The sequence below is a fragment of the Oncorhynchus tshawytscha genome, linkage group LG11 (genome assembly GCF_018296145.1).
Source record: "Oncorhynchus tshawytscha isolate Ot180627B linkage group LG11, Otsh_v2.0, whole genome shotgun sequence".
Lineage (NCBI taxonomy): Eukaryota > Metazoa > Chordata > Actinopteri > Salmoniformes > Salmonidae > Oncorhynchus > Oncorhynchus tshawytscha.
In genome coordinates, this window is record NC_056439.1 from 29,756,885 (window position 1) to 29,778,559 (window position 21,675).

The 21,675-nt window shown below is 43.0% G+C and overlaps 2 protein-coding genes across 6 annotated transcripts in view; one reads left to right on the plus strand and one right to left on the minus strand.

Annotated features, from left to right (window-relative positions):
* Positions 1–15,022, plus strand: part of esr2b (estrogen receptor 2b) — a 31,253-nt gene extending 16,231 nt beyond the window's left edge. For 2 of the 5 annotated variants that reach the window (XM_024437263.2, XM_024437264.1), the window contains exons 2-10: positions 2,786–3,303; positions 3,493–3,689; positions 7,110–7,226; positions 7,381–7,704; positions 8,610–8,748; positions 12,053–12,186; positions 13,182–13,365; positions 13,548–13,783; positions 13,872–15,022. In XM_024437263.2, coding sequence (XP_024293031.1) covers positions 2,870–3,303; positions 3,493–3,689; positions 7,110–7,226; positions 7,381–7,704; positions 8,610–8,748; positions 12,053–12,186; positions 13,182–13,365; positions 13,548–13,783; positions 13,872–13,927 — 1,821 coding nt within the window. In that variant the 5' untranslated portion in view covers positions 2,786–2,869 and the 3' untranslated portion in view covers positions 13,928–15,022. Of the gene's footprint in view, positions 1–2,785; positions 3,304–3,492; positions 3,690–7,109; positions 7,227–7,380; positions 7,705–8,609; positions 8,749–12,052; positions 12,187–13,156; positions 13,366–13,547; positions 13,784–13,871 lie in introns of those variants that run through there. The other 3 variants (XM_024437266.2, XM_024437265.2, XM_024437267.2) reach the window with 2 other exon arrangements.
* syne2b (spectrin repeat containing, nuclear envelope 2b) overlaps positions 14,934–21,675 on the minus strand; it is a 144,586-nt gene continuing 137,844 nt past the window's right edge. The window contains 5 exon segments of the mRNA XM_042330006.1: positions 14,934–16,501; positions 16,741–16,790; positions 17,044–17,118; positions 17,318–17,509; positions 17,784–17,912. Coding sequence (XP_042185940.1) covers positions 16,291–16,501; positions 16,741–16,790; positions 17,044–17,118; positions 17,318–17,509; positions 17,784–17,912 — 657 coding nt within the window. The 3' untranslated portion in view covers positions 14,934–16,290.

The following is a 21,675-nucleotide window of genomic DNA, read 5'->3' on the forward strand; positions in this document are numbered from 1 at the left end:
GACCCTCAGCAACTTCAGGTGAAATACTTTGATTGGGTGAGTTTCCTGGGCATGTGCTGGAATGGACATCTTTACTCTGAATTCATGTGTGGGCCTGTTTTTGTGTGAATGGAAAATGGAAACCTAACTAATGCCTGTCCTCAGCCCTCGGCCTGTGCTGTTGGTACCTGTGTTATCCACTCTGACACTGATTAACGTGCTGATGGCCTGTTTGTCACAACCTACAGTGCCTTCAGAAAGTATTCACAAGCATGGACTTTTTCCACATTTTGTTGTATTACAGCCTGAATTTAGATTTTTGGCCTACACACAATACCCCATAATGTCAAAGTGGAATTATGTTTCTAGAAATTTTTACAAATGAATTTTAATTGAAAAGCTGAAATGTCTTGAGTCAAAGTATTCAACCCCTTTGTTATGGAAGCCAAAATAAGTTCAGGAGTAAACATTTGCTTAACAATTCACATGATAAGTCACATGGACTCACTCTGCACCCCACACATACAACGATCTGTAAGATCCCTCAGTCGAGCAGTGAATTTCCAACACCGATTCAACCACAAAGAACATGGAGGTTTTCCAATGCCTCACAAAGATTTACCCATTGGTAGGTAGATGGGTAAAAAAACAGACATTGAATATCCCTTTCAGCATGAAGTTATTCATTACACTATGGATGGTGTATCAATACACCCAGTCACTGCAAAGATACAGGTGTCCTTACTAACTCAGTTGCCGGGGAGGAAGGAAACCGCTCAGGTATTTCACCATAAGGCCAATGGTGACTTTAAAATGGTTACAGAGTTTAATGGCTTTGATAGGAGAAAACTAAGGATGGATCAACAACATTGTAGTTACTCCACAGTGCTAACCTAATTGACAGAGTGAAATGAAGCAAGCTTGTACAGAATAAAAATATTACAAAACATGCATCCTGTTTGCAAATGAATACGCCCAAAAAATATGGCAAAGCAATTAACTTTTTGTCCTGAATAAAAGTGTTGTTTGGGGCGAATCCAAAACAACACATTACTGAGTACCACTCTATTTTCAAGCATCGTGGTGGCTGCATCTTGTTATGGGTATGCTTGTAATCGTTAAGGACTGGGGAGTTTTCCAGGATAAAAAATACTTCGAATGGAGCGAAGGACAGGCAAAATCCTAAAGGAATCCAGTTTAGTCTGCTTTCCACCAGACACTGGGAGATGACCTTTCACCTTTCAGCAGGACAATAACCTAAAACACAAGGCCAAAGGTACACTGGAGTTGCTTACCAAGAAGACAGCGAATGTTCCTGAGTGGCGAAGTTACAGTTCTGACTTAAATCTGTTTGAAAAGCTTTGGCAGGAATTGAAAATGGTTGTCTAGCAATGATCAATTTGATAGAGCTTGAAGAATTTTGAGAATAATAATGGATAAATATTGTACAGACCAGGTGTGCAATGCTTTCAGAGACTTACCCAGAAAGACTCAGCTGTAATCACTGCCAAAGGTGATTTCTAATATGTATTGACTTGGGTGTGAATACTTATGTAAATTAAATACCTAAATGCTGTATTTAATTTTCAATACATTTGGAAAAAAAATGAAAAACCTGTTTTCATTTAGTCTCTGTGCTATTGTGTGTAAATAAATCTGTTTAATCCATTTTGAATTCAGGCTGTAACACAACAAAATGTGGATGAAGTGAAGGGATATGAATACTTTCTGAAGGCACTATATGTACAGCCTTACGTAAGGCCCTGTAACGGCTTTCCTCTTCCTCTTCTGAGGAGGAGTAGCAAGGATCGGACCAATGCGCAGCGTTGTAAGTGTCCATATCGATACTTTATTTACATGAACACTAAACTACAAAATAACAACGTGAAATACCGAAACAAACTAAACAGTCCCGTGTGGCACAAACACTGACACGGAAAATAATCACCCACAACTCAAAAGTGGAACCAGGCTACCTAAGTATGGTTCTCAATCAGGGACAACGATTGACAGCTGCCTCTGATTGAGAACCATACCAGGCCAAACACAGAAATCCCAAAACAGAAAAAGGAACAGACAACCCACCCAACACACGCCATGACCATACTAAAACAAAGACATAACAAAAGAACTAAGGTCAGAACGTGACAGGCCCACACGTCCAGTACATACCATATGTACAGAACACATCTACATATACACATAAAAATGCACACTTTTCCCAAGGAAGATTGTAACAATTTTAATATATCACGTTACTTGATGTTGCACCTATTTCTTTTTCATGTGTTTCATCTGATCAGGCTTGTTATCAGTCTGATGTAGGTGCACATTTTTCTTTCTGTACAACATGTTCTGTGATTTGGATTTGAGTATTCACGTTTCCCTCTTCCATCCTGACTTAATTACACTATTGTTAGAAGGAGTGTTCCTCTGAAGTCTCTACAAGTGCACTCGAGTGGCAACAGTAAAAGTAACTGGTAGTCTAGACAAGGTTTGAGACCAAATTAAATAAATTATTTCCTGTTGCATCTGTCCTTTTACAGGCTCAATGTGAGCAAGATATATTACAACTATTTACCACTCAGGATTGGCAATTGAAACTGTTCTAACTCTGAGCAATGCAAACAATGATCTTTCCTCAAATAAACAGATATGATCATATAGTTTTTGTTGAGTATGTACAGTATGAAGAGTGAAGACAACATTATTTTGTTGAGTGACTTTGTGTGCACTTGAGAATATCTATGTGGTATTTGAATGTGACTCTGCATACACTTTCTCCATCCCACCCTCCATGCTGCAGTAGGACTTCTCACTGACTGGTCCCGGTGAGGAAGGCAATAGACGACAGCAGCAGCCACAACGTCAGCCCAACGTTATCCCCAGCATGGCATGTTCTCCTGAAAGTGGGACAGACATTTCTTCCCTGCTCCAGCTCCAGGATGTGGGCTCCAGCAAGGTCCAAGAGAGGGGGAGCTCCCCGGGACTCCTACCTGCCCTCTACAGCCCTCCGAGCGGCATGGAGAGCCGCACATTCTGCATCCCCTCTCCCTACACAGACAACAGCCATGATTACAGTCTCAGCCACGGACCCCTAGCCTTCTACAACCCCTCTATGCTTGGCTACAGCAGACCACCTATCTCCGACAGCCCTTCTCTATGTCCACCCCTCAGTCCCTCTCTCTTCTGGCCCAACCATGGCCACGGCCAGCAAAACATGCCCTCGCTGACCCTGCACTGCCCCCAGCCCCTGGTGTACAGTGAGCATAACCCCCACACCCCCTGGGTGGAGCCTAAACCCCATGGCCTCAGTCCCAGCAGGTAGCTACAAGCCTTCAACATCTGACACAACCTCCTATTGTATCTTTTAATGTACACACCTGTCTTAATTGACCTTTTCTTGTCTCCTCTAACATCTCAGATGGGTAAACAATAGGAGACAGCCTCTTAACAAAACTGAGGCTTCTATTTTGGAGTTTGTTAAACATTGATTGACGTTCCTTCTCATAGCCCTCTCCTCCACCCTACCAAGCTGCTGGGGAAGAGACTGGAGGACGGAGAGGAAGTGAACTCCTCCTCAGCCAGCTGTGTGGTGGTGAAGGCAGACATGCACTTCTGTGCCGTGTGTCATGACTACGCTTCGGGCTACCACTACGGCGTGTGGTCTTGTGAGGGCTGCAAGGCCTTCTTCAAGAGGAGCATCCAAGGTATGACCACCAGGGGAGCTGTGTGGGATCATTACCATGTCTACCCTAGGGACTGTGGTCATGGTGGCCACCCTCTGTGTCAGTGTCCTGTAAGGTCTGCCACTCCCAAAAAAATGTGTGATATATAAATATAATTTGGTTTAAAAAAAAAACGTTTTCAGTGTAAACTTAAAACAACTCGAACCAGATATAAAGTATGTAGCAAAGATAATAGAGCTACAGTACCAGTCAAACATTTGGAATGAGTAGGTGTGTTCATTCTCTCAAACAGCTTCATGAGGTAGTCACTTGGAATGCATTTCAATACACAGATGTGCCTTGTAAAAGTTAATTTGTGGAATTTATTTCCTTAATACGTTTGTGCCAATCAATTGTGTTGTGACAAGGTAGGGGTGGTATACAGAAGATAGCCCTATTTTGTAAAAGACAAAGTCAATATTATGGCAAGAACAGCTCAAATAGGCAAAGAGAAACGACAGTGAATCATTACTTTCAGACAGCGGTCGCCAACCACCGGGGCCGCGGACTGGGCCGCAAGGAAAGGATATATATATATATATATTTTTTTAATTGGTCAAATTAAATAATAATTATATACAATTTTAGGCTATTTGTGCAGTAAGTACATTGAACTTTGTGCAGTCTGTTGGTCCTTTCCTCACCACTCTAATATTTCTGTCACGCCCACAACAGTTTACAGATTTTGAACTTCAGTAATGGGTGCGCCGCGAGTTCATCATGGTCTGCGTGAGCTATGTTGCCTGGCAACTTTGTACTAACTAGCTACGTTAGCTGACATAAATATAAACAAACAAACGTCGCTTCTTCTCAAGGGGTAAGGGGGATACAAGGCCCAACGACCATGTCGATAATGCAGACAGCAGAACCCGAGACTGTAATTATTATTTTTTTATGAAAGAAAAATAAAGCCTCGTTCAATAGAAAATATGCTGAGTCCTACCTAAAATATGGCTTTATTGCAACAGGTGACTAACATGCTCCAAGCCCACTGGTGGGTAGTATGTGGAGATCGCTTGCAGAAAAAGTCACCACTGGCAGCACATTTCAATTACGAGGAAGGGTCGCAAAACTCGCTTACCTGTGCGACATATTCAACCTGCTAAACGGACTAATTCTGCCACTTCAGGGGATAATTGACAACGGTCTTTAAGTTGGCAGGTAACGTGGCTGCATTCAACGCCAAACTGGAACTGCGGGGACGGCGAGTGGACAGGGGCATATTTGACATGTTCCAAACATTAGTGGGGATTTTGGGATAGACTGAGACTGAGCCGTCTTTCTCCCAGCTGGTGCGCGATCACATAGCTTCGCTGTCAACAGTGTTCAAGCTTTACTTCCCAATCGCCAAATACCCACGAAGTGTGAAGGGAAGGATCCACGACCCATTTGTGAATGTCCCAGGTGAATCTTCCGTGCAGGAAGATCAACTCCTTGAGGTTGCAAATGACGGTGGCCTTAAAAGTATGTTTGAGAACCTCATTTCTGTCGACCTTCTGGATTAAAATCAAGGCTGAATATCCTGAGATCGCCACAAAAGCACTGAAAACGCTGCTTCCATTTCCAACATCCTATCTCTACGAAGCAGGGTTTTCCGCAATGATGTCAACAAAAACTTAGTTACGGAGTAGACTGGACATAAGGAACACCATTCGGGTATCACTGTCTCCCATCACCCTTAAATGGGACCGTCTTGTTGCCTGGAAACAAGCTCAGGGCTCCCACTGATTCGGTGACATGGTAAGTTGCAATGTTTTAGAGAGAAATGGTCGTTAGAGAAAAATACAAAGCTTTTTTTTATAATATCGTCACATTAGACCTACTTAAACTAAAATGTTATGAAAAAGAGGCTAAACTAAATTTATAGGCCTAATCGATATTCTGGTTTTGTCAAAAATATTATCTATATGAGACCGGTCCATGGTGCAAAAAAGGGTTGGCGACCTGCTTTAAGACATGAAGTCTGGAAAATCTGGAAAATTTCAACAACTTTGAAAGTTTCCATATGCAGTCGCAAAAACCATCAAGGGCTATGATGAACCTGGCTCTCATGAGGACCTCCATGGGAAAGGAAGTCCCAGATTTACCTCGCCCTCAGAAATTGTAGCCCAAATAAATGCAACAGACACATCTCAACATCAACTGTTTCGGAGGAGACTGCGTGAATCAGGCCTTCATGGTCGAATTGCTGCAAAGAAACCACTACAAAAGGACACCAATAAGAAGAGCCTTGCTTGGGCCAAGAAACACGAGTAATGGACATTAGACTGGTGGAAATCTGTCCTTTTAATCTGATGAGTCCAAATTTGAGATTTTTGGTTCCAACCGCCGTGTCTTTGTGAGACACAGAGTAGGTGAACGGATGATCCCTGCATGTGTGGTTCCCACCGTGAAGCATAGAGGAGGAGGTGTGATGGTGCGGGTGTGCTTTGCTGGCGACACTGTCTGTGATTTATTTAGAATTCAAGGCGCACTTAACCATCATGGCTACCACAGCATGCTGCAGTGATACACCATCCCATCTGGTTTGTGCTTAGTGGGACTATCATTTGTTTTTCAACAGGACAATGACCCAACACACCTCCAGGCTGTGTAAGGGCTACTTGACCAAGAAGGAGAGTGATGGAGAGCTGCATCAGATGACCTGGCCCCCACAATCAACCGACTTCAACCAAATTGAGATGGTTTGCGATGAGTTCAACTACATAGTGAAGGAAAAGAAGCCAACAAATGCTGAGCATATGTGGGAACTCCTTCAACACTGTTGGTAAAGCTGGTTGAGAGAATGCCAAGAGTGTGCAGAGCTGTCATCAAGGCAAAGGGTGGCTACTTTGAAAAATCTTAAATATATTTTGAGTAGTTTAACATTTTTGGGGGGTTACTAAATGATTCCATTTCATGTGCTATTTAATAGTTTTGATGTCTTCAATATTATTTTACAATGTAGAGAATAGTAAAAATAAAGAAAAACCCTTGAATGAGTAGGTGTGTCCAAACTTTTGACTGGTACTGTATTTCTTTTTTAAATAAAATCATATTTGAGAACTAACAAATACCAAAATAAAACCTAGATAGTCGGAGAATCTAAAATTCCCTAAATGTCATGGCATGGGGCCCCCATTGATTTTGTTATGTTTTAGTCACTCAGATAGCATAAGAACACAGCATAAATCATGGCAAAATGTTTAGAATTGCAAGAAACTAGCTTTAAAACAGAAACATTTTGTCTCTGCAGCCAATAGGAGGGCCTCAGCTTGGGGGGGGCAATGGCACTAACTTGGCCATCGCTACTGAAAGAAATCCTAGGGGTGAACGTTGAATAAGGTTGATTGTAGGTTGATCAGATATGATGAATAGTGCAGCCATGTAATTTCTCCGACTGTCTCCATCTATCTCATCTAGGCCACAATGATTACATTTGTCCAGCAACTAACCAGTGCACTATCGACAAGAACCGCCGTAAAAGCTGCCAGGCCTGCCGCCTACGCAAGTGTTATGAAGTGGGCATGATGAAGTGTGGTAGGCAGCCATCTTCCTTATCTAGTCTAGATGTGTTTTGAAACCTAACCTTATGTAGTCAATAGAACATTTGGCAACAGATACTGTAAGCTTGTAGAGGTACAGTATCTTCAGGAGTGAAACCTCTCTGTTGCTTGTCTGTGGTGTTGTCCAGGTGTGAGGCGAGAGCGCTGCAGTTACCGGGGGGCGAGGCACCGGCGTGTACCTCAGGGGCGGGGGCCGTCAGGCGGGCTGGTGGGGGTAGGGACCAGGGCCCAGATGCGTCTGGAGGGGGGCTCTCACCCACAGCTGGAGGTGCACCACTCGTCCCTGACCCCAGAACAGCTGATCTCCTGCATCATGGAAGCGGAACCGCCAGAGATCTACCTGATGGAGGACCTGAAGAAGCCCTTCACTGAGGCCAGCATGATGATGTCACTTACCAACCTGGCCGACAAGGAGTTGGTCCTCATGATCAGCTGGGCCAAGAAGATCCCTGGTGAGACACCTGGAGGGTGTGTGTGCCTGCCTGCCTGCCTGCCTGTGTGTCTGTTTGTCTCTGCCTGTGTGTCTGTCTGTCTCTGTCTGTCTGCAACATATGTGCAAGGCTGAGTTGGTGTCCCAGGTCTATATATGAGATAGGAGGTATATCTCTAAACAAAGAAAGACTAGCTGTCTGGCTGTAAACCCTTCGCACCCTACCCTTTAACTGTGTCCATTACTGTAGTAGTTGGCCTTTAGCCTTCTCTTTATGCCACATACAGTACTGCAGCCAGGCACACAGCTGTGTAGTCCTGTTGGACAGGATATCACACAGGCTATGAAGGGGTTACTACTCCTCTCCTCTCTATCCTGCTGGTGAGCATTGTTCCTTCCTCACTCAGGGTTTTAGAGGTGAGCCCAGCAGGTGCCCTCTCAGAGGAGATGGGACTGAGTTCACACACACACTCTTGTCTGAGATGGGGTTTAGGGGGTTTGGTGAAAGAAGGAGATGTGACAATTAGCTTGTATTGTCTGCTATGAACAAGAACTCGACAGACTAGATGTGGATTTTTGTTTAATCATTGCATGCAAGGTGTCTCAGTATTTGGCTTTGTTCCAATGTCCATCCTTCAGTACTTGTACCAACAGACTGCTGGGAGCGTAGGATGTCTCTAGTGTGTGAGGGCTCAACCATGCATTTAATCTGTCCTTTAATTAGTCACTCTAAATTTAGGGGTCTTTTAGGTCTTTTTATGTTCTCTGGTTCCCAGACTCAGTCCTAGTAAAGCTATACAATAGCTACAGTGAACAATGAACACTCATTTCCCACACTTTGTGTGTGTGTGTGTGTGTGTGTGTGTGGGTGTGTGTGTGTGTGTGTGTGTGTGTATGCACACGAGCATGCACATTTGTGTACTACAGGCTTTGTAGAGCTAAGTCTGACGGACCAGGTGCACCTGTTGGAGTGTTGCTGGCTGGAGGTGCTGATGCTGGGTCTGATGTGGAGGTCTGTCGACCACCCTGGGAAACTCATATTCTCACCAGACCTAAAGCTCAACAGGTACAACTGCTTATGTTTTACTACTAAGCTTCCAAATACAGTATACCGGTATAAGATTAAATATCACATCTTTAAGAAAAGACATTTGACATACTGCATTTCCTGTCATATCTTGGTCAGTATTAAGTGCATCCTTTTTTTTATCTAGAAAAGACCAAACTGCAAAATAATCGTTTTTTACTATGTGTCCAGTTAAAAGCATGTGTTTTAATATGTGGGGTTGTGTTGGAAAGGCAGGCCTGGGGTTGCTCATTAGCTTTCACCAATACGCCTGGAAAAGAACACTCACATTCTCAGTACCCTCTGGGGCCAGCATTATTCACTCTGTGTGTGCGTGGGTACTGATAAGAATGATCGTGTTACAGTGTGTTCTCCCTATAAATTGCTGAGGTTGACCTCTCATAAATCTATGAGCTATATGAAAATGCAATAATATCAGTGTTTGCTTCAAACGATTGGACAGAATATTTTCAAATTCCTGATTGATTACTATTTTGAGGTTCTTAAGTTAAAATGTTGTGTTTTGTTTTGACTTTGAACTTAGGCTATATCAAAATCTTAATTTGCTGACAAAGCACCTTTTTTAATTGTTAGTAAACAAAAGGTTTGTGTCTCTAAATCACACATCCCACTTTGTTTGTCAGAATTATACATGTGTGTTGTAGCCTAAAAAACTATAGCATTGGGGTTTGTTAAAACATTGAATGTTGGTTATTTAGCTGTATTTCTGGTTTTGGGTAAATCTGATCAGGCCAGAAGGTTAGAGGATTTATTGGCCTTGAGAATGATCTTACCACTGAGACTAAGATCCTGGATGTGTGAGTGCTTGTACTACTTGTCTATATGTGAGTGTGTGTGCTATTAACTTGTCTAAGGAGGTGTGTGTCTTTTGAATACAGATGTGTGCAGAAGTGCTCCTATATTTATTTTCCTATCTTTGAGTTTACGTGTCTGAAGCCTTACAGCAGTGTATGTGAGTGTGTATTTTGTTGTGTGGTTGAGTAGTGTTTCCCCTTTTACACTACCACGGTGACTATCACTATAGGCTTAGCTAACCTTGGTGTGTTCCCATAACATGGGACTTATTGTTCAGTCCTCTGGCCATTGTGTGGCTTTGGCACTGTCTCTTGAGGCTGCCATGAAAAACACATTAAGTAGACAAATGGGTCAGCGTTTTGATTGGACTTTAATTTTCTCACACCCCTCAACAAATCTCTCAACATTAATTTAATTTATTTGTAGCACTCCATTACTAAGAGTTTTTATTACAGTATGTGGGTACCTACTGTTTTACAATATGAATAATGTGCAGTGCCTTCGGAAAGTATTTAGACCCTTTGACTTTTTCCACATTTTTTTATGTTACAGCCTTATTCTCAAATTGATTGTTTTTCCCCCCTCATCAATCTAATGACAAAGGAAAAAACAGGTTATTTGAATTTTTTGTAAATGTATAAAATTTAAAAAATGAAATCACATTTACATAAGTATTCAGACCCTTTACCCTGTACTTTGTTGAAGCACCTTTGGCAGCGATTACAGCCTCGAGTCTTCTTGGGTATGACGCAACAAGCTTAGCACATGTATTTGGGGAGTTTCTCCCATTCTTCTCTGCAAATCCTCTCAAGCTCTGTCAGGTTGGATTGGGAGCGTCGCTGCACAGCTATTTTCATGTCTCTCCAGAGATGTTCGATCGGATTCAGGTCCAGGCCACTCAAGGACTGCATTGTCTTGGCTGTGTGCTTAGGGTCGTTGTTCTGTTGGAAGGTGAACCATGGCCCCAGGCAGAGGTCCAGAGCAGGTTTTCATCAAGGATCTCTCTGTCCTTTGCTCCGTTCATCTTTCCCTAAATCCTGACTAATCTCACAGTCCCTGCTGATGAAAAACATTTTTAATTTTGATTTATCTGTTATTTTACCAGGTAAGTTGACTGAGAACACATTCTCATTTGCAGCAACTACCTGGGGAATAGTTACAGGGGAGAGGAGGGGGATGAATGAGCCAATTGTAAACTGGGGATTATTAGGTGACCGTGATGGTTTGATGGCCAGATTGGGAATTTAGCCAGCACACCGGGGTTAACACCCCTACTCTTACGATAAGTGCCATGGGATCTTTAATGACCGCAGAGAGTCAGGACACACGTTTTAACATCCCATCCGAAAGACGGCACCCTACACAGGCCAGTGTCCCCAGTCACTGCCCTGGGGCATTGGGATTTTTTTTTAGACCAGAGGAAATAGTGCCTCCTACTGGCCCTCCAACACCACTTCCAGCAGCATCTGGTCTCCCATCCAGGGACTGACCAGGACCAACCCTGCTTAGCTTCAGAAGCAATTCAGAAGTGGTATGCAGGGTGGTATGCTGCTGGCCATTCCCACAGCATGATGCTGCCACCACCATGCTTCACCGTAGGGATGGTGCCAGGTTTCCTCCAGACGTGACGCTTGGCATTCAGGCCAAAGAGTTCAATCTTGGTTTAATCAGACCAGAGAATCTTGTTTCACATGGTCAGAGAGTACTTTAGGTTCCTTTTGGCAAACTCGAAGTGGGCTGTTCTATGCCTTTTTACTGAGAAGTTGCTTTCATCTGGCTCCTCTACCATAAGGCCTGATTGGTGGAGTGCTGCAGAGATGGTTGTCCTGGAAGGTTCTCCCATTTCCACAGAGATGCTCTGTCAGAGTGACCATCAGATTCTTGGTCACCTCTCTGACCAAGGCCCTTCTCACCCGATTGCTCAGTTTGGCCGGGTGGGCAACTCTAGGAAGAGTCTTGGTGGTTCCAAACTTCTTCCATTTTAAGAATGAATCTTCTTGGGGACCTTCAATGCAGCAGAAATGTGTTGGTATCCTTCCCCAGATCTGTGCCTCAACACAATCCTGTCCTGGAGCTCTACGGACAATTCCTTCGACCTCACTGCTCAGTTTTTGCTCTGACATGCACTGTCAACTGTGGGACCTTATATAGATGGGTGTGTGCCTTTCCAAATCATGTCCAATCAATTGAATTTACCACAAGTTGAGTATCATAGCAAAAGGTCTGAATACTTGTGAAAATAAGGTATTTGTTTTTTAGTTGTTTAAAAAAATTTTTTTTAAATAAATTTGCAAAAATATCTAAAAACCTGTTTTCACTTTGCCATTATGGAGTATTGTGAGTAGATTGAGGGGAAAAAAAACATTTAATTGATTTTAGAATAAGGCTGTAACTTAACAAAATGTGGAAACTGTCAAAGGGTCTGAATACTTTCCGAATTAACTATACTGTATGTATAATACATATCTTTCCCTCTGTGTGTTTGTAGGGAAGAGGGAAACTGTGTGGAGGGCATTATGGAGATATTTGACATGCTGCTGGCAGCCACCTCTAGGTTCAGGGAGCTGAACCTTCAGAGGGAGGAGTACGTCTGTCTGAAAGCCATGATCCTCCTCAACTCCAGTAAGTCAAATAATTAGTACTGCTGTACTGTATGAGAGGTTGTGTGTGTTTTGAGTGTGTGTTTGTCCCCAGTCAGAGACCTGGAGGTGAAAGCACCTTTAGGAGCTACTTTTGTAATTGGGCACATTTGCCATATTTCCATTGAGGATCTACACCAGTGTTTTACCCAAAAGACTCCGACTTTTCTGTTTCCATCTACACGGGCCGGGACACCCGTGTCTCATGGACCTGCTCTAACTTGGAGCCAAGGCAAGGCCATGGGTACCTTTCAGCTTGAATTTTCATAACAATGGCTAACTGTGAATTTTAACCTCACAAAGCAACAGTCTTGAATGATGCAGATGTAATTAATTCTGCTCACCACAAGTCTTTTTTTATTGTCACACTCCTGATGAAAACACAATAACACTATAGCTCACATTAACATTAAACACTGGCTGCCCACTAGTGTGGGGGTAAGTCTCAATGGAAAAGCACAAGTTGTTTTCCTCTCCCAGGGATCAAGGTGTCCTATCCCTATCAATGTTCACTCCAGGTTTCAGTGGGGTGACTGACTCCTCTGTCTGTCCTCACTGGGGTCAGAGCTCGGCCACCACATACACTGGCTCCCATCACTGCCAGACTCTGATTCTTTTCCAAAAACGCTGGAAAAATACAAATTGTGCAACAGAAATCTAGTTTAGAAACTCAAGAGCATAGGATTGCAGAATTGTTTTGTTGGACAGAAGTAAGATATGTCTCAATTCCTCAGGCCTACATTTTAATGTCTATTCTTGTTTGGAATGTCTGATTTATGAAGGAGATGTTTATAGGCTGAAGCATTTTCTCCCCACCAGTGCCATCTAGTGTTTCAAATACAAATGAATTATATGTTAAGTGATAGTAGGATTTTTAGTTTTATGGTGTTAAAGTAAGTGTGACAGGTGTATGTTTGCCAGTGATTCTGCTTCATAAATTAATAGTTACATAGACCCTATGTTTGTGTCCACCTGTAGACATCTGCTCTACCTCTCCGGAGAGGGCAGAAGATCTGGAGAGCAGGGGGAAGCTGCTGCGTCTGCTGGACTCAGTGACGGATGCCCTGGTGTGGGCCATCTCCAAACGAGGCCTGTCATTCCAGCAGCAGTCATCCCGCCTGGCCCACCTCCTCATGCTACTCTCACACATTCGCCACGTCAGGTAGACTACAGCTACAGCAATGTCTCACTAGCAGCAACAAGAGTCTACTGTGTCAGTGTCTGTTCAGTCAGTGACATAAAAGCACACCTGCAGATCTGTCCATTGTAATTTCAGTCATTGACACTTTTTTGGATGTTTATCAAAACGACATTCCCATGCTGCTTCTCTCCACGTCTCCTTAGTAACAAAGGCATGCAGCACCTCTCTAGCATGAAGAAGAAGAATGTCGTGCTGCTCTATGACCTGCTCTTGGAAATGCTGGACGCCAACACAACCCACAGCAGCCGTATGTCCGCAACTCATGACCCCTCTAACAATGACCCCACAGAGCCCCCAGCAGCACCAGCTCCTGCTGTAGACACTCAGCTCCTGCTAACATTCCAAAACCCAGAGGAGAGCCAAACACTCGAGAGCATTAGTAAGTTAACGAAGTTGGGTTAGCCACTGAAGACGTAGAATGTATGTTCACCAATACTCCATGAATCATAATCCAATATGTTCTCCAGGTACATCCAGCCAGGGTGCTGGCCAGCCGAGAGAGGGGAGATGTGTACCTCAGTAAGAGGGACAGTGACAGGATACAGCGTGGGACATGGATGGAGACTGCTTGAGACTGTAAATCACCCCAAAGGGGTGAATGGACTGAAGGAGAGGCCAGACTGGCACAATAGGACAAGTGTGGATCTGACCAAAGTCCACACTCTGGGACAGTGTACACCATTCCCAATAGGCTGACTGAGAGTAAAATCTCTTATAGACTGCAGAATGTGTCATTGTGAGGTAAATATTACAGTTGTATCCTTTTCGGATGTTTTTGGTCGATGGAAAAAATATGATTTGTAACAGTGAATTGACTGTAGTTTTGGTGTAATTTCCTTGTATTAATGCAGTTGGTAATGTAGCTATTAATGAGTACATCTTTTAACCTCTACCAGTCAAAATGTGTCTCCTTTTGATATATTTCTAAACTTTTTCACCTTTATCAGTGTCTGCTGAACATTTCATACCATCCTACTGTAACTGGCTTACTTGGAAAATGGTGCATGAAGTCCATGCTGTGAACATGATTTATCAAACAGGACTATAGCAATGAGATGTGCATTTGACATTTCAGATTGTGGGTGTTCTTTGCCTCATACCACCAGGGCACACTGCTATTACAGTACAGTAACTGTAACTTTTCATGCTGGATGTGTGGAGGGGAGTGTTATGATGTACTCATTGTAAAAACCTACATTTCAACCAGATGACTTTTGTTGCCTTTGATTTAAGATGACTGCTAGTCTCCATTCAAGTTTGTGTGAGTGATCAGAAGCCAAACAAAAACCAGCAACTGCTAGAAACTCACACACTTGTACTTATGCATCCTGATCATACCCTGTCCCTCCTGTAATGATTTGGTGCTTCTGCTGTTTCTGCTGTTCAATGTCAAAGTCATGTTTGTATTGATAGAAAATCTACATACAGAGCTTGTCATATTGAGGCATTTTAGCCCCAATGGAATTGCAACCAAACATCTTAAAAGCAACTGTAAAACGCGAATGTAGTTCTATTGACATAAGCACAGATTATGGCAAACAATGTTTATTGTCAAGTAAAAATGAATTCAAGCTATTCATCATCCATAAATAAGCATTAAAAAATGTATTCAACTGTACACCATTGTTTTCTTTGTTTCATTGTACTACAACAGAGCAGTACAAAGTGACTTGACTATGTACACTAATAATGGAGCTAGGTAAATTAACTGTTCTCTAATCAGCTCCAGCTTGACTGTAATTTTTTACACATGAGTAAGCCTTCTTTGTGAAGAAAGCCAAAGCATACGGACAGGAAACCTTCGAGTCTATACGTACTCTTTGATTCTGCATGTACACCGCAACATTAATCGCTCACTGACTGGTCCAGGTTCATGTCACCTATATATTCATATACGGTATTCTACAGCTATGACAGCATCAGATTTTACTCACACTTTTCTTTCCTGCGTTTGAATATTGTAACAGAGCAGCTTCCAGATGGGTACATCCAAACATTGTTGATTTAGTTCTCCGGTGCTAAAACGATTTGTAAGCCGCACTCTATGTCCCCCATCAGCCCAGGGTGGCCCACAATCACACAAGGCCTCTGTGGGAGATAGGGTTACTCACTCACATATGCACACACACATTGTCAATAATTTACCATTGCTTTGTCTGTAGTTTGCCATTATGTACAAATGCACTCATACACACAAAATCATAGGTACACTAGTGTAAATAAAATATTTTTAAGCAAAAAACATTTTCTAAAGCACTGACTACAACAAGGCATGTTTGCAGTTGATTCGCTACCATAATTCAGTGAAAATGACATATCACAGTGTACATGATTCTAAATCAAATAGCCAAAAACAAAATTGTTTTCAGTCGATATGTACAAAAAGGTGCTATCCACAATTGGTTGTCCTAAGTAAAATGGTAGAAACAGTAATGATCAATATCTTCAGTACTCTGATCCTTTGGTAGCAACTGCAGTTTGCCATTATGAGTATACAGTATCTGCAATGATAAAAACAAAGCTATCAAAATAACTTTAAAATATTTTTTTGTATGTGGAAAACAACTCAATGGGGATAATAATCAACATCTTCACTACATATAAAAATGTTTACTTCAAACCAATGATATGGCTTATTTTCTTATTTTCAGAGCCACATAACTTCATGAGCGCTCAACATATATTAAATATAAATATGTATACATAAATACCTAAATTAAATTTAACTTTAGACAACTTAAAAAAAAAAAAACTATTTGGAGTGGAGAAACAGAACGCTTGGCTCCAGTCTCTGTTTTTCGGGCCGTTTCCGACAGTGGTGGATGGGTGACTTTAAAAGACGGGGGCAGGGGGGTGAGTGTTAGGGGAGTGGGTGTTGTTGCTGTCTCATGTGGGCGGGGGGCCGTTGGTGTAGCGCAGCATGGGGTAGAAGGAGCGGGCAAAGTTGTTGGACAGGGCACAGCTGTAGTCCTCTTCAGACAGAGGCACCAGGCAAGCCAGCACCAGCAGCAGCAGGAAGAGCAGGTGGAGGGGGAAGGCAGCACGCAGTACTCTGTAGAAGAATGGCCGAGCTGAGGAAGAGTCCCCCTTCTCCTCCCTGGCGATGGAGAGAAAGGCATTAGTACGGCTATGGACATTAGAGTCAAACGGATAAAAAAAAGTTGTCTGAGGACAGTCACGGACACTGGCATAATCTTTCTCGGTAACATATTTACAGCAGTAGTCAAGCCCAAGCCCTGTTCTTATCACTCAGGTATTTTGTTCCTACATGTTAAATGAAAACGGTGTAAAAGGTGTGAAAGTTGTGAGCGATCAGGCGTTTAGATTAGCACGTACTTTCTGCAGCCTGCGTCTTGGAGTCCTGCAGCTCTCATTCCAGCTTTCTCCTATACACATACACATCATACCATGCCGTTCGATCACATTCCAGTCAATGCAGCATAGCATTTCAAATAGATTCATAGTAAACATGCCAAAACATGCTAAATGTATTTTAATCTATGGTTATTACAGAATGTTCACTGTAAATAGCATTGGAGGCTTGATTGAACCCAACAGTGAACAACCAGTAGCAGTCAGCCACTATTTGCATATACTCTGCATTAGAGCACCAGTCTACATGTGTGAATGAAGGTGTACCTTCTGCAGCTGGAGTTGAGAGCTGAGCGATCCCGGAGCAACACTATCCATCTCAGAGCTGGTTGGACACGATTCCTGTGACACACACAGACGGTACACAAACAGTCACATCATCAGTCAGAGAGACAGACACACCAAACCTGTTGACACTACCAACAATAATAATAATAATAATACTGTTAATGACTGTACCACAGCACATAAACCCTATTCACAAAAAAAAGAATGATGGGGTCCTGGTATTGCATAGGTAAATTGCCCAATGTTGACGTACCAGCCTGCCTTGCAGGATGTGCAGGTCATTGGCCACCTGGCGCAGTAGGAGTCGGAGCTTGTTGCCGATAACGTGGACCTTCTCCTTTGCCTCGACGCTGTCCTCGGCCGTGGCCTCCAGGAGGAGCTGGGAGGAGATCTCCTGAAGGGAGGAGACCTGCCGCTGGCGCCCATGCAACTCTTCTTCCAGGGCCTGCAACAGAGCAGGGGGCACAAGAGAGACCAGGCCTCAGTCAGCACGCTCATACTGTAGGACAACTACAGTAACTATTACAATTTATAGGTCAGCTCTATCTTATAATCAAGCTTATTCTATTTCAAATTGCTCTGTGCACATAAAAGTAGGCCAGTTTGTAAACCTTTCTATGCCATGCTAGCAGCTATACTATATATTAGGAAATATTGTCCACTACGCTCTGTTATTTGATGCTAAATGTTTCTATTTCAGATTGTTCTCCCTTCCTCACCATGAGTGTGTCTCTGTGCTCCAGCAGGACAGAGTGCTGTGCAAACCGGTCATGGATGTTGACGGCGTAGTGTGTGCTCTCAGACCTGGCCAGCCACAGCAACATGGAGTGCAGCGTCTCATGGAACTCCTAAACAGATAGGTCAGAGGTCAATAGGACAAGGTTAATCTTATCCATTGTTTTTTTTAGGTGTGTCTTAAATTACATCCAATTCCCTACATAGTGTGCTCTGTTTGACCTGAGCCATAGGATGTAGTGCCATGCCCTCAGTGTTTGGTCTGGAATGTGAAGTAACGAGCTCTGACTAGTGGTGCCAAAAGCCCTGGTGTGTCCCAGAAAGCCTATGTAAATTACGATTGCCAGAACGGCCAAATAAAATGTTTTAGACAACCGTTTTGAGCTATAAATGTGTTTATGAAGGCCTCCCGGGTGGCGCAGTGGTTAAGGGCGCTGTACAGCATCGCCAACTATGCCATCAGAGACTCTGGGTTCGCGCCCAGGCTCTGCCGTGACCAGGAGGTCCGTGGGGCGACGCACAATTGGCCTAACGTCGTTAGGGAGGGTTTGGCCGGTAAGGATATCCTTGTCTCAACGCACACCAGCAACACATGTGGTGGGCTGGGCGCAGTGCACGCTAACCAAGGTTGCCAGGTGCACAGTGTTTCCTCCGACACATTGGTGCGGCTGGCTTCCGGGTTGGATGCGCGCTGTGTTAAGAAGCAGTGCGGCTTGGTTGGGTTGTGTTTCGGAGGACGCATGACTTTCAACCTTCGTCTCTCCCGAGCCCGTACGGGAGTTGTAGCGATGAGACAAGATAGTAGCTACTACAACAATTGGATACCATGAAATTGGGGAGAAAAAGGGGTCAATTCAACAACAAAAAAATATGTGTTTATTATGATCAAGTTTGATCCTCACAGTGAATTGTTTTAAAGTTCGCTGCAAATCGAGATATTTAATTTAATAGTGATCAATTATGACTACTACAGTAGGTATATTTGTCTGGTCACCCACAAAACCAATTCTTCCTTTGGCCGCCTCTCCTTCCAGTTCTCTGCTGCCAATGACTGGAACGAACCTCAAAAATCTCTGAAACTGGAAACACTTATCTCACTAGCTTTAAGCACCAGCTGTCAGAGCAGCTCACTGATTACTGCACCTGTACATAGCCCATCTATAATTTAGCCCAAACAACTACCTCTCCCCCTACTGTATTTATTTATTTTGCTCCTTTGCACCCCATTATTTCTATTTCTACCTTGCACAGTCGTCCACTGCAAATCTACCATTCCAGTGTTTTACTTGCTATATTGTATTTACTTCGCCACCTGGGCCTTTTTTTAAAATCTCACCTCATTTGCTCACATTGTATATAGACTTATTTTTCTACTGTATTATTGACTGTATGTTTGTTTTATTCCATGTGTAACTCCATGTGTCGAACTGCTTTGCTTTATCTTGGCCAGGTCGTAATTGTAAATGAGAACTTGTTCTCAACTTGCCTACCTGGTTAAATAAAGGTGAAATATATTATATATATTTTTTTTAAACAGTGAGCTCCAAAGGTATTGGGACAGTGACAAAGGTTTTGTTGTTTTGGCTCTCTACTCCAGCACTTTGGATTTGAAATGATACAACAACTATGAGGTTAAAGTGCAGACTGTCAGCTTTCATTTGAGGGTATTTTCATCTATATCGGGTAAACCGTCTAGAAATTACAGCTCTTTTTTTTGTACATAAGTCATCCCATTTTAGGGGACCAAAAGTATTGGGACAAATTCACTTATAGGTGTATTAAAGTAGTCAAAAGTGTAGTATTTGGTCCCATATTCCTAGCATGCAGTGATCATATCAAGCTTGTGACTCTACAAACTTGTTGGATGCATTTGCTGTTTGCTTTGATTGTGTTTCAGATGCTTTTGTGACCAATTTTGGAGTCACTTTTATTGTAAATAACAATAGAATGTTTCTAAACACTTCTACATTAATGTGGATGCTACCATGATTACAGATAGTCCTGAATGAATCATGAATAATTATCAGTGAGAAAGTTGCAGAGGTATAAATATCATACCCCCACAAGCATTTCGCAACACCCGCAATAACATCTGCTATGACCAATAAAATTTGATTTGATATACAGTACCAGACAAAAGTGTGGACATACCTACTATTTCAAGGGTTTTTCTTTATTTTGAATATTTTCTACATTGTATAATAATAGTGAAGACATCAACACTATGACATAACACATATGTAATCATGTAATAACCCCAAAAAATGTTAAACAAATCTAAACATATTTTATATTTTTGATTCTTCAGCCACCCTTTGCCTTGATGACAGCTTTGCACACTCTTGGCATTCTCTCAACCAGCTTCATGAGAAATGCTTTTCCAACAGTCTTGAAGGAGTTCCCACAAGAGGGCCGCCATTGTTCCTGTTCCCAAGAAAGCTAAGGTAACTGAGCTAAATGACTACCGTCCCGTATCACTCACTTCCGTCATCATGAAGTGCTTTGAGAGACTGGTCAAGGATCATATCACCTCCACCCTACCTGACACCCTAAACCCACTTTGCTTACCGCCCCAATAGGTCCACAGATGACGCAATCGCAATCACACTGCCCTAACCCATCTGGACAATAGAAATACCTATGTAAGAATGCTGTTCATCGATTGTAGCTCAGCATTTAACACCATACTTGTCATTAAGACCCTTGGGTCTCGATCCTGCCCTGTGCAACTGGGTCCAGGACTTATTGAAGGGACGCCCCCAGGTGGTGAGGGTAAGAAACAACATCTCCACCCCGCTGATCCTCAACACTGGGGCCCCACAAAGGTGCGTTCCTAGCCCTCTCCTGTACTCCCTGTTCACCCACGACTGCGTGGCCATGCACACCTCCAACTCAATCATCAAGTTTGCAGACGACACTACAGTGGTAGGCTTGATTACCATCAACGACGAGAGGGCCGAAAGGGAGGAGGTGAGGGCCCTCGGAGTGTGGTGTCAGGAAAATAACCTCACACTCAACGTCAACAAAACAAAGGAGATGATCGTGGACTTCAGGAAACAGCAGAGGGAGCACCCCCCTATCCACATCGACGGGAGAGTAGTGGAGAAGGTGGAAAGTTTTAAGTTCCTCGGCGTACACATCACGGACAAACTGAAATGGTCCACCCACACAGACAGCATGGTGAAGAAGGCGCAACATCTTGTCACCAAAAACACTCACGGCAACTGATACGGCAAAAATACTCACGGCAACTGCTCCGTCCACAACGCGTCACCGGGGGCAAACTGCCTGCCCTCCAGGACACCTACACCACCCGATGTCACAGGAAGGCCAAAAAGATCATCAAGGACAACAACCACCCGAGCCACTGCCTGTTCACCCCGCTATCATCCAGAAGGTGAGGTCAGTACAGGTGTATCAAAGCTGGGACCAAGAGACTGAAAAACAGCTTCTATCCCAAGGCCATCAGACTGTTAAAAAGCAATCCCTAACATTGAGTGGCTGCTGCCAACATACTCACTCAAATCTCTAGCCACTTTAATAATACAAAATTGGATGTAATAAATGTATCACTAGTCACTTTAAACAATGCCACTTTATATAATGTTTACATACCCTACATTACTCATCTCATATGTATATACTGTACTCTATACCATCTACTGCATCTTGCCTATGCCGTTCGGCCATCTCTCATCCATATATTTATATGTACATATTCTTATTAATTCCTTTACACTTGTGTGTATAAGGTAGTTGTTGTGAAATTGATAGATTACTTGTAGATATTACTGCATGGTCGGAACTAGAAGCACAAGCATTTCGCTAAGCTCGCATTAACATCTGCTAACAATGTGTATGTGACCAATAACATTT